General features: G+C 41.6%; 1 protein-coding gene across 1 annotated transcript in view; it reads right to left on the bottom strand.

Moving 5' to 3' along the window:
• Positions 1 to 7,211: 7,211 nt before the first annotated feature.
• Positions 7,212 to 13,532, bottom strand: part of ADAMTS6 (ADAM metallopeptidase with thrombospondin type 1 motif 6) — a 326,707-nt gene continuing 320,386 nt past the window's right edge. Inside the window, exon 25 of the mRNA XM_025388157.1 lies at positions 7,212 to 10,428. Coding sequence (XP_025243942.1) covers positions 10,319 to 10,428 — 110 coding nt within the window. The 3' untranslated portion in view covers positions 7,212 to 10,318. The remainder of the gene's footprint in view (positions 10,429 to 13,532) is intronic.

Consider the following 13,532-nt stretch of genomic DNA (forward strand, 5'->3'; position numbering starts at 1 on the left):
GTCATCTCTGATTTCTGTGAGCAGTATTTTGTAGTCCTCATTCTAGAGATTTTTCACCTCCCCAGTTGCTATGTATTAATACCACATTTTCTTTTTCCAGTCCACCATTGATGGGCACTTGGGTTGGTTACAAGTCTTTGCTATTGTGAATAGTACTGCAATGAACATATGAGTGCGTATGTCTTTGGCAGAACGATTTATTTTCCTTTGGGTACATACCCTGTTATGGGATTGCTGAGTTGAACGGTAGTTCTATTTTTAGTTCCTTGACAATCTCCAAATTGCTTTCCACAGTGGCTGAACTAATTTACATTCCCACCAGCAGTGTATAATAATTCCCTTTTCTCTGCGGCCTCACAAACACCTGCTATTTTTGTTTATTTTTTAAGAACAGCCATTCTGACTGCTATGAGATGGTATCTCATTGTGGTTCTGATTTGCATTTCTGTAATAATCAGTGATGTTGATCTTGTTTTCATATGCTCATCTGCCATTTGTCTGCCTTATTTTGAAAAGTATCTGTTCATGTTCTTTGCCCACTTTCTAATGGGGCTATTGTTTTTTTCTTGTTGAATTGTTTAAGTTCCTTATGGATTCTGGATATTAGACCTTTGTCAGATGCATAGTTTGCAAATACTTTCTCTGAGAGTGAGAAATTTAAACATTACTTTTAAGGTTAAGTTTTCATCTTGATTAGGGACATTCTACTCCAACAGTGTCCATAACCATAGCTGTCATTGCTAAATTTGGCAAATAGGAACTCCTGGCCACCCATGGAGCCTTTAAAAGCTGTTTAGAGAGGCTGTGTATTAAAAAGGTTCTTTCAGGGAGAAAAAGATGTAAAGATTGTGGACTTTAAGGCAAGTTTCTGCAGAAATGTTAGGAAAAAATGTTTGTGTCTTGGGATATATATATGTATTTTATTTTTTAAAAAACTCATGATGAGAACTCAAACTTCAAAGTTAAACATAGGAGTAATTATCCTCTCCGAAAGATTCACTCTTGGAATTTCTTAAAATAATAGTGTTCTCCCCATAGGTTTAAGTATTTGTTTACATATCATTAACAACTTCCTTGAAAACTCTGGAAGGAAAGCAGGCTGAGGGAGAAGACACTCAATGCTGGAATGTCAATTGGTGCGCACAGTCAATTAAGGTTATCAGTCAAAAGACAGGCTCATTTTGGAATTCTCATATAAGTAAATGGGAAATGATTCGAGCTACGGAAATTGAGCAAACATATAGTAGTGTGAAAAGGGCACATCTGTATGGTCCCATCTCCCTGACTCTGTAGTCAGGAAGCAGAACTCTGGGGCTTGCATGCTCCACAGGGTCTTCATTAATGTTGCTGACGGACTTCCCTTAATTAGTCCCTTGGGAAGGAGACTTTGTACTCCAGGGACTCTGAGAAAGAGAATCCTGTAAGGACAGCTGTTTGCCCATTTCCTGTTTCTGGAGAAGTGGTTTGTTTTCCTGGCTTTAAGGGTTACTCAGTCCTCAAAGATGTCAGAGATCTTTCTTTACCCTGACAGATAATGCCGTTTAGGTGGTTCAGGTTCCGGCTAATTTTAGAATTGGAAGTAACAGTACATTTAGTGAAATGTATTACATGAATTTTAAGTAGAATAATGAAGACATCCCAATAATTTTTAGAAAAAAACACCAGCATTTTTTTTAAATCCAAATGAACAAAATCCTTTAAAGTGGTCACTTATTCAAAGCATATTTGGAATACCTTTCATGGTATTACCTTGGGTCAATTTGTAAGACATATTTGGGGCCAAAATGGTTATATGCAAATTACTTACCAGATTTTATTTTGAATGAGTTTGGGCTTCTATGAAAATCAAATTTATCTTTCCCTGAGAGACAGTCTAAAGAAGCAATTTTAAAACTTTCTTGAATGATGATTTTACTCTTAGAATAAGTATGGAGTGATCTCCAATTGCTACATGGAAGGAGACAACATTCATTTGGATAGTGAAGTTCTAATGTGTTGATTTTAGAGGCTAGTATGGGATGGTTTGCACAATTATTTCTGTAATTGGGTTTAAATGTGAGATAAAATGAAACAGTGGGTCCCCCTACTACTTCCCTCTAGCAGGAGCTTTCGACATTGGTGGGGACCTGGACCCTAAGTGCATCAGGTGGGGTCCTGGCCCTACCTACGTTGAGATACTCCTCAAAGCTAGATGTGCCTGCAGCTTATTATCTTATTTCGTAGTTTCAACATAGAGTCTCTTTTTTAAATCTCGAAATAAAATATTGAATTTCTCAATTTTGCTTTTTTCTTATTCTAAACTTCATGAATAGAACTATTTCTTATTGCAATTAGCTTGGCTGTGATAACATGGATGTTGCTACCCTCTTTCATTCAGCTCATATTATATTTTAGGCACTCCTGTGGGTGCTTTTTCAGTATATCCAATCGTGCTCCTATGATAGTTATTATCTGGGCACCTAGCATGGTCTCCCAGATAGCATTTTGCTGAAGTTGGGATGTAATCCTTTTTTACCTTCATATTTATTATAGATACATAGCAACAGGAGATTTTTATTCTAACAATAATACAAACAAGAGACGGGAACTAAAGTTCTATTCATTTACATAACATTAATTTGAATTATTAAAAATAAAATACCAAAATTGATGATATTGAAGAAGTATTCTCTTGTTTATTGCCTTTGGGTCACGAAACAAGTTTATGAATGCATTTAATACACAGTGTATCTACCCTTTGGCTTTCCTACTCCCTAATCCCTGAGTGACCTGGCTCAGGGAGAAGTTGGGGCACAGGGGCAGAAGCACAGGAGGGTCTATCTTGCCAGGCTGAATCAGGCCAACACAGCTGCTGGCCTGGGCACGAGCGTGGGTGGCCACCTGTGTCTCCCCAAACAGCTGTTTGGTAGAGGGCCAGCCAAAGCCCTGTTGGTGGGGTGGAGGCAGGCGGCCAGTTGGGCGGCCAATACATTCTGGCATGGACTGAAAGAACACCTGGTTCCACTCTGTGGACCCACCACAGAAGGTCAAAGAATGTGCTTGTTCGCAGCAACCTGATGGCCCAACTTTTCAAGCCCTGATGGTCTTGCTGTGATTGAAACAGAAAGAAACCCACCTTTATTCCTTATAATGTATCCTAGAGCCAACATGGAAATCATCCGTTCCAGTTATGTTGAAATAGGTCAGCTAGGCCATCCGTCTGGCACGTCTGGAAATGGTGCAGTAGACTGTCAGGCAGGTATAGGCTCCATGAGTTACGACAAGGTATTTCAGCGGAGATGAGAGCCCCCTACGCTGTGTTTGGCTGCTAACTGCCATTGAGACATCTTCCATCCTAGAATGTTTCTGACCTTCCTTTTCTACCTCTTGCCATTAACTCCTAGAAACCACTTTAGGTCCCCACTTGTAATTCTGTTATCGTTGAGATTCCTGTAGTCAATACCACCACCTACTGAGACCAAAGTTCCCTGTTCCCTGACTCCTGAGGCCCCTCCCAAGGCCTCAAGACCATTGTTCCTCAGGAAATAGGACGTTATTTCCTGTGGTTTGGTGAATGGGTATCTCTCTAGCCAATGAGCACCCTTCTCAACTTCCCTGCCCCAGATGCAGATCTGGCAGCTGCCCCTCTGTGTGCTGAAGAGGTGATACTTCTCGCATTGGTCCTGTGACCCCTGGCAACTTAACCTCTCTGTGCCTCAGTTTTGGCACTTGTCAATGGGGACTGATAGTACTGTCCTCCTAGTTTTGTTGTAAAACACTCAATGAGACAGCATATGTTAAGTGCTTAGCACAGGACCTGGGTGCAGCAGATGCTCAGCAAATATTAGCTGTATGAATGAATGACCATGGCTGATGCCCCTCTCCATACACAGAGGCTCACACCTGGCCTGGAGTGGCCCTGGACGGGGACTTCCTGCTGCCACCTTTGCTTGGAATTTCAGGGGCCTCATCTCACAATTATTGCTCTGCCAGCAGGAATTTCAAAGTGAGCATAGTTCTGTGGGCCCATAAGGGGACTTGCCACCCCTAACTCCCCTTGCTGGGGGGCACAGACTAGACTCCTCCCAGAATCCTATCAGCCTGGAGCTAGTAGAAGCCACCTAGTGTTGAACCATCGACCTGAGGAAGGCACTCTGACTTCTGGGAGGCCTGAAGTTGGTGGAATAACTTGTCTCTCTTACATGCAAACTTTCTGCAATGTAGGGTATCCAAGCCAAGAAGAAACCTCCTGATTTTCACAAGCTCTAAGGTCTGGGCAATGAAATCCGATTGGTTAGGCATGATGTCGTGTGCCCTGAGGTGAATGGTAATATTCAGGCTTCCCAGTCCCTGGTGTCAGGGACATCATGTAGTATTGGGCCCTTGTGCAAACCACACAGTGTCATTCTGGTGTAGACAGGACATAGCTGTGGAAATTCACTTCATCACCTATGCAGCTCAAGGCTTTCAATGGGCAAGGGGAGTCATTGATCAAGACAACACAGGCATAACCTTGGTTTCCCCACAAAGTGGAGCCAGCTTTTAAACCACAGTTCCATTTCAGGCCTCATATCATCTGTGGATGAAATGGGGGACAATGAATGCTAGAAATAGCCCTCTGAGAAAAAGATGGGAGAAAAGACCGTTTTCTTTTTAAGTTCAAGTTTGAGGTTTTGAACTCAGGCACAAAACCATTGTGAACAGCTGTTCTTTTTAAAAATGTATGTTAGTTTATTCTACACATTCTGATGGTATGAATGAGAGAGAATTCCAAACAAAAATTATCTGTGACTTTTTTATTTTTTGAGATAGAGTCTTGCTCTGTTGCCCAGGCTGGAGTGCAGTGAGGTGATCTTGGCTCACTGCAAGCTCTGTCTCCCAGGTTCACGCCATTCTCCTGCCTCAGCCTCCCGAGTAGCTGGGACTACAAGTGCCCACCACCATGCCTGGCTAATTTTTTTTTTTTTTTGTATTTTTAGTAGAGACAGGGTTTCACCATGTTAGCCAGGATGGTCTCTATCTCCTGACCTTGTGATCCGCCCACCTTGGCCTCCCACAGTGCTGGGATTATAGGTGTGAGCCACTGCGCCCGGCCACTTATCTGTCACTTTTAAATGCAGCAACTTTCCTGTGACCACTTAATTAGAATTTTTCAGTTCTCTTGGGCTGTGACTTCTTTTTCTACCTGAACAAGATTTCTTTTTCCTTCTTTAAAAAGTAATGAGTCTTATATTAGCCATGCAAATTCACATGTTTTTGTTCCAAGACCTAACTTGTTCCTGAATTTGCTTGGAAAAACATCGGGCCTTTTGGAGCATAAAGGCTTAAGGATGATCCCCATGCTCCCTGAGGAGTGGCCGAGTCTCCATGGAAGGCAGACTGTCCTTGGAGTCAGTACCCTAAGCAGGATAGTGTCCTTTTGATATGTCAGAGGGAAAAAAGGCATTTAATTGGAAACTTGAAAACAACTGTAGCTGAAAAGATACTAGACTTGATACTTAAGAATCTAAGCTAAAGTAAATCTTGTTTCTTGGTATTCCTCCCTCCCCAACCCCAGCAGAATTATCCTTTGCAACTGCAATGGGAGGTTAAAATGGTTGGTATCATCCACAGTCTTCTCATGAACTGAGTATTCATAGTTCAGCAGCTTTTGGTTGCTATGGTAACCTTGGAGAAATACTCTTCTAAGACTATCTAATTGTCTCACGTAATGCAACCTGATTTCTTCTAATGAAGAAACAACTGGGTATGGTGTGTATGAGACATCGGAGTGGGTAGAATAAAGCACCATCAAGTCTGAACATTTCACATCTTTTATTTTTGGTGGAGATGATGTCTCACAATGTTGCCCAGGCTGGTCTCCAACTCCTGGCCGCAGGTGATCCACCTGTCTTGGCCTCCTACAGTGTTGAGATTACAGGAATAAGACACTGCACCCAGCCAGTTCCACTTTTCTTATGTAATTGATGAAGTTGTCATTATGAAAGTACTCCAATAGCTGGCTGGGAGTGGTGGCTCACGCCTGTAACCCCAGCACATTGTGATGCTGAGGTGGGCAGACCATGAGGCCAAGAGATCGAGACCATCCTGGCCAACATGGTGAAACCCCATCTCTACTAAAAATACAAAAACTAGCTGGGCATGGTAGCGTGCGCCTGTAATCCCAGCTACTCAGGAGGCTGAGGCAGGAGAATCGCTTGAACCTGGGAGGCAGAGGTTGCAGTGAGCCAAGATTGCACCATTGTACTCCAGCCTGGCAACAGAGTGAGACTCCATCTCAACAACAACAAAAAAGAAAAAGAAAAAAAGTACTCAAATAGCTAAGCATGCAAGAGGGTCACCTTCATATTCAAAATTTTTTCTAAGTTCCTTTGCATATCATCGTATTCCTTAACTCAGCAAAGACTGAGTCATTAGTTCATCTTCAGCCCAAAAGGAAATGCTAAAGCTAGAAAGTGAGCTCATCATGTTTCTTTGCCCTGACTAGAAAAATCCCTCAAGTATGAATTCATTTGGTTTAGTGCCCTTGGCACAGTGAACTATCTTGCTATATTAAATAATTTACATGGAAGGCAAGAAAAGGAGAGCAGGGTCGGGTGCAGTGGCTCACACCTGTAATCCCAGCACTTTGAGAGGCCAAGGCAGGTGGATCATGAGGTCAGGAGATCGAGACCATCCTGGCTAACACGGTGAAACCCCGTCTCTACTAAAACCACAAAAAATTAGCTGGGCGTGATGACAGGTGCCCGTAGTCCCAGCTACCTGGGAGGCTGAGGCAGTAGAATGGCGTGAACCCGGGCGGTGGAGCTTGCAGTGAGCCAAGATCGCACCACGGCACTCCAGCCTGGGCGACAGAGCGAGACTCTTGTCTCAAAAAAAAAAAAAAGAAAGAAAAGAAAAAAGAAAAGGAGAGCAAAAGAGTTGGGCACTAGCAATTGAGGGGGTGTGGCAGCCACCAGTCTGGACTTCCTTTGGGGCCTCAGAGCAGTGGCTGATGGTGGCTGGGGATGTAGCCCCACCAGTAATACCTGACACTCTTGCATTTAGACAGGACTAAAACACATGGAAATAGATGCAATCTCTGAGGAGGGTAATAAGGATACAGCAAATCATCCCAATCCTAGATTATACTTGGATAATTTGGATAATGTAAGTGTGGTATCCCAAGGGAATTCATTCTCAGTACTGCAAGTTTAACACAGGCTTTTCAGGGAACAGACAACTTCAATCTGTATCATTATTATAAGCTGAATTTTTATTTTACTAAATTATCTATGTCAAAAAAATTCTGTGCCTGGCGTGGAATTTCACTCCATCAAGTGTTACAATGATTTTTTCATTTTCATTACAAGCAGGAGAATGAATGTAGGACAAGTGTTAGGAAACATGGCAATAAATTAGAATATAATTTACAAAAGCAAAAAAATTAACAGTGTACCACATTATTACTGAGTATAAAATAATAAGCAACAACTAATCACAATAATACAAAGGTAATTTTGTTCTGTGTTACTGAGGATACCTATGTGACATTCATTCAAATAAAAAAGTTCCTAATGAAATGGACTGTTTGGACATCATATGAATCTCATGGGGTTAATCATTAGGGTACATTTACCTTTCCTTTTTTAGTAGACCTTTATCCCAGTGGCAGATACTGCTCCCAGGTGTAGGGTACCAGTTTCCCTGGGGTTCTCTAAGTAGTCTACGTAGCTCACTACTTTTGAAGGTCTGCCATGGTGGCCCAGCCTCCACTGACAATCGTATTGTTATTATTTAGGAATAGGGCATCATGTAGCCATGGGGGTGGCTACAGAGTAGCAGCAGTATTGTGATGTGCTATGAAATAGAATTGTTTTAACCTACTCAGGTTTAAATTCAAGGCCTACCTGAAACTGTTTCATCCTGTTACATTCTGTGCGTGGCTCCCTCTAGAAAGGCACTCTGATTCTGCCCCCAAGGTGTGCCTGCATTTTGTTCTCAGAACTGGAGCACATCCCGGAAGTGACACTGGCTGCCCTCCTCTTCCAGCATCAGCCAAGGTGCTGTGGAGTGCCTGGGGGATGGCCCTCACAATGGTAGTTTCCAGGTGAGGTAAAAAATAGCTTTTATTCGGTAATAAGAAATCTTTTTGAAATAAAAACATGAGCTGATATTTATGTTGGAGAAAATCAGATCTGGATTGCAAACCTATGCCTAAAATGCCACAGAAACCACCCACCTTTTATTTCTTTGTTTTATTTCACTAGGGCACATTAGCACCAAGTTAACTGGTCTTTGAAAAGGCCCAAGGGAATTCAGTGCTCGGGTCATGCTGCCCGTGGGCTGCTTGCCCTTCACTGAATGGCTAAGACGGCACTTGGGCAGGTCTTCTAATGGCATCTTAGACCCGGGCCCTGGTGATTCCTCTTGTATCATCAATAGCTCTCCCTGGAAGGCTCAGGGTTGAGAACTGTGGTGTTGAGAGAGAAAGCAGGTAACAAGATACAGGTGGTCATGACTGAGAGTGCAGAAAACATTCCATGCTGATTGTCCACAGCAAATCTGGGAGTTTAGATTGGCTTTTGGTGTCTGAGGGTCTGTCTGTCTTTTGGAAAAAACCTAGTCATCTGCATTAGATCATGATATATGTGACACACTGATATGTAATTTAAGAGCACCATGATGGAATCAAGTCAAACATGCTCTTTAACTGAAAGTGTTAACCTTACAAAATAGCCATTTAGTTTTGAGTTTTAGGTGTTGATGCATGCATGGTGTACACCTGTGTACAATGGGGAGGCATTTTGGACACAAAGCACATTCATCAAGAACCTGCTGCAAGCTACACGTGTTCAAGTAAAAAATATTAATATAAAACAAGTACCCTTTTTCATTCTAAGTCTTGCTGTCAAGTCTTTTGATGAGCAGGATGTGAAACTTGAAGATAGGGAAAATACGAGCTAGTCATTTTAATTTAGGTGGATGTGATTCTAGAATTTGACTTGCCCAAGAAACTGGGTTTCACATTTAATTGCCATTCAGAGAATCCATAAAAAATACAAAATACTTGGTTGAGTGACTATTAATATTATGCTTTATGATGTCTAGTCTTCATGAAATTTTCTTCTTTGGTTATTATCCCTTGCCTACTTTAAAACTCACAGAAATAGCACATTATGTGCAAGCACACTCATCTATCCACACACTTAAAAGCGCCCGCACACACACACACATTTGCTGTCATATAAATAAATGCCCTTCTACCATATCAAAGAAGGGACATCTGGAACCCATCGTAATTGTCAGCAAATTGCAAAAGGGTCTGCCTGGTTGTTACCGAGCCAGTCTATCTTTTGCATGGTATCATCTCAGTAAGCTCAACATGCGTGCAGCAATCCAAAGGGCAGAAGCCATGCTGTGGCTGGAGTGGATGTAAACACAAGTGAGTTGGGGGGACTCAAATAAGAACTAAGGCATCCTGTGTGGTGGCAGTAAAGGGCCTGGTCCTTTAGTCTCTACCATACCCCAGGTCTGGTTTCTGCATGAAATTGAAATGTTTTTCTCTTAAAGTTTTAATGGAAATCTCAGCTTTACTTGCACAATGGCAAGTTGGCCACAGTCTTTCAGCACTGAGTTTATAGACTTGCACAGCTGCAGTAACTGATGCACTGCTTTAAACTATGCCCCTCATTATTGTTCAGTTTAATATAGTTTTATATATGGCTCACAGCAGTGTTCAGAACCGGGGGATTATTCCTAAGGAAATTAAGTGGAATGAAGAAAAATAATACAAACTTTCATTACTTTTGATTTATAATTGCTCCTTAAATTATAGTCCAAAGCCCGTTTTATAATTTAAATCGTGGTGCTGTTGTAGTGAGATAAAGTACAGTAAATATTTTTAAGCTATGACTTAAGAATTCTGAACCTTCTTCACTTCCATAGTTGACCAAGTCGTAACAGCTACATTTTAAACAGTTTTAAATACAAATGGATTCAGTGTCATTGCTAAGTCCATAACAAAAATTATCTTAATGGTCCAAGGAGGTAAACAGGCTATTGGATTTACTCGAAAGAACACAAACGCTCCACAGTAAGCAAGTCTCCCTGTGTTGTTTGGATCTCTCCAATCTGGCATTCCCTCCTAATACTGTGTCCAGCACTTTGGATCAATAAATCCCACTTCACAGAAGTTAAAATAATATTGAAATCTTGTCAGCTAGGGCTGACCAGTGGTTACGTTTTCCACAGGGTAATGCATTTGCAAGGACATCAATCCTCTTCCTCTGGGTGGCTCTCTTTGATGGACGCATTTCCATGATGAAATGACAAGGCACTCTCTCTGGCTTTCTGTGGGTCAGTGTCCTTGGCAGGTCTTACAACACATCTGTCTGAAGTATGCTCGACTGCAGAATTTGAACTTCAGCACCAGTGGGCAATAAGCCACTTTATTCACATCTTTGCACTCTAACGAATGGGGGCAGAAAATGGAAAACAATTAGAGGCACATAAACAAGTACATAAACAAGCCGATGCGGCCTGCATGTTCAGCAAGGGCCCCCTTTGGGTCAATCCACCTTGGCTTCGACCTCCATGTGGTTTTTGTTTTTGTTTTTAAGCATACCCTGCCTGGTACAGTCTACTAGAAACATTCTTTTGATATATTTTAACACAATTTAAAAAAAATGTTTGCAAGGCTTTCCTTCCAGATTTTTATAAGTATGGTGTATGCCCACTGTGTCTTGAAAGAATTACCATTTGCTGGGATAAGTGATCACTTTAGACAGCTTGGAAACATGAGTCATTTTTCTTACAGCGCTTTTATTGCTTCTTTCTCAAGGGTTATTTTATTCAACAGTGCAAGGTTATCCAAAATCAAACATGAGTTGCACTGTTTGATACCAAAGTACACATGTCTCCAGAGAATCTCTGCATCTGTGAGGCGTGGGGATGGGCCTGGGTGAATGAAAAGGATTGCTGAGAGTGGCCTAGATTCAGCAACTACACTAGACAAAGAAGAAAGCTTTGAGGGGTTGGCCTCAAATGGCAGCAGTCTGTGGGTTATGGAAACATGTAGAAATGTCTTTTTTTAATTTGGAAGTGAGACATGGTCTTCTTTTTTCCTATGTGTATTTTCTCCTCAGTGCTAGAACTGCCACAGTTGCAGTCTGCAGTTCTTGCAGCCGGAAGGTGAATAAATGATTCTTTCTCCATCTCCCCTTGCGGCTGGTTGCAGAAGGTGGGATGAGGGTCCAGTGTAGAGAAAGGGACACGGGCCTTTGATTCTCAGAACTCCCCCTGGCCCCATACAACAACACTGCTAGTAATAATATTCTTTTCCAGTATACTTGTCACTTTTATTTGGAGATTTAGGATACTCTGTAAACCTAGCAACGAAATTTTCACATGCCTGCTAGAACCAAAGTTCCACCCTCATTTTTCCAGGTAGTTATACTGAAGCATCCTGGGTAAATTGTTGAAGGTAATTAGGAATCAGGCTGGGCAGTGGGTAAAGTTCATGTTACAGAACAGTTTTTGTTGTTTGCTTGTTTTTTCCTGGCTTCAAAAACCCACTGAAGTTCTAAGAGATCACATACATTGTAGTTTATCATATGGGCCATATGATAAACATGGAAAATTAAATGCAAAGAAATGGAAAAGTTCCCAGTTCTCATTATTGACGATTAAGATAACAATCTTATTGACCTCACTTTTTAAATGCTCCTTTGGTGAAAGTCTTAAAATTTGAAACTGGAACTCCCAAATCCTCTGAAAACATAACCTTTGTCACCATCTAACTCCCTTACTCAACATTTGACTTACAAAGAGATTAATAGCTAGAAATCTGAGTTAAAACTTTTCACGCTAGGATCCTCAGTAAATTTAAGTTTTAGCTGGAAGAAGGTAGAAGGGACAAATCACTTAACCTCTTTGTGCTTAAGTTTTCTCATCTGTAAAATAGAAATGATTAGAGAACCCACACTCACATGTAACATTTAACATGTAACATGTGTATCCTTATGAATGTCAACTAGAGCAGTGCCTGGAACACAGGAAGTATGGGATAAGTGTAGGATACTGAATTGCTATTATTATTACAATTATTAGTTATTAGTATCTTTATTGCCTGACAGAAAGGAAGCAAGGAGCTACACTCCAAATATCTCAATGAGGATGCAATATTTGAATTACTACTGAGAAAATACTGCCCTAAAGATACGAGTCAGTTTGAAGACAAAACAAACCAGAGTATTTCCTGGGGCACAACTTCATTAGATTTACTACTCCATTTTTGGAAGAGTAGCTGGACCAAGAAAACTCTGGGTTGAGCAAATTATAAGCAAATTCACCAATTTCCCTTTTAGATTTAAACTTTATAATCTGACTAAATTATAGTACATAAGAAATGAAATAGAATATTCATAATTGCTTCTCCCTTCACCCGCCTATCCACTCACCAATTAAGGCTATTACAAATATAAATAGTTGGCTGGGCACAGTGGCTCATGCTTGTAATCCCAGCACTTTGGGAGGCTGAGGTGGGTGGATCACGTGAGGTCAGGAGTTCAAGACCAGCCTGGCCAACATGGTGAAACCCCATCTCTACTAAAAATACAAAAATTAGCCAGGTGTGGTGGCATGCGCCTGTAGTCACAGCTACTCAGGAGGCTGAGGTACGAGAATCACTTGAATCCGGGAGGTTGCAGTGAGCTGAGATTGTGCCACTTCACTCCAGCCTGGGCCACAGAGCTAGACTCCGTCTCAAAAAACAAACAAACAAAAAACCCAAATATGAACAGTCAGGGATTCTGTTCCTTAGATGAGTGCTAGAAATAAGACTCTTCTCTACATGCAGAGGCCCAGAACACAGCCTTTTGTTCAGAGGCAGCATCTAGCCTGTGGGCAGGCTGGTGGCCGGCTATCAGGATGTTCCTTTCTGAACTTCCCAATACCCTTGTTAAGTTAGTTCCCAACTAACTTGATTGAAAGCAGGAAGTCAGTAGGTTCTGGGAACAGGATCGAGCTTAGGGATGTAGGGATTAGTAGTGTCCCCTGAGTTGCCTTCAGCGGCAACATAACCCAGTAGTTAGGGGCAGGAGATATGGATTCAGGTGGGCCTGGGGGTGAATTCTGGTTCTGCCTCTTCTAGGAGTTGATTGTCCTCTGCCAAGTTACTTCACCTCTCTAAATCTCACTTCATCTCCAAAATAAAGACTATGATAAAGTCTACTCATAGGACGTTGTGAGGTTTGCATGAGGTAATGCAGATAATACATGTGCCATGGCACCTAGCTCAGAGTAAGCACTGTTAATTAGTTCTCATTATTAACAGCAAAACACCTGCCTCTGAGAACAACCATCATGTATTATTTCTCTGGGATCCCTGTCAAAATAAATATAGTATCAGGAAGGGTTACACATTTACACATTTAAGCAAAATAAAAGAAAGCTATTAAACAGAAAGCAAGAAAATTATGATGAGGGCAGGAGTGGGGAAAGACCTGTGGGAGATCTGGAGACTTCCAGGAATCAGACATTAATATGGAGATTCCTAGGCTGTATGGAAGATC

Source organism: Theropithecus gelada, chromosome 6 (genome assembly GCF_003255815.1).
Source record: "Theropithecus gelada isolate Dixy chromosome 6, Tgel_1.0, whole genome shotgun sequence".
In the NCBI taxonomy this organism is placed as follows: Eukaryota; Metazoa; Chordata; class Mammalia; order Primates; family Cercopithecidae; genus Theropithecus; species Theropithecus gelada.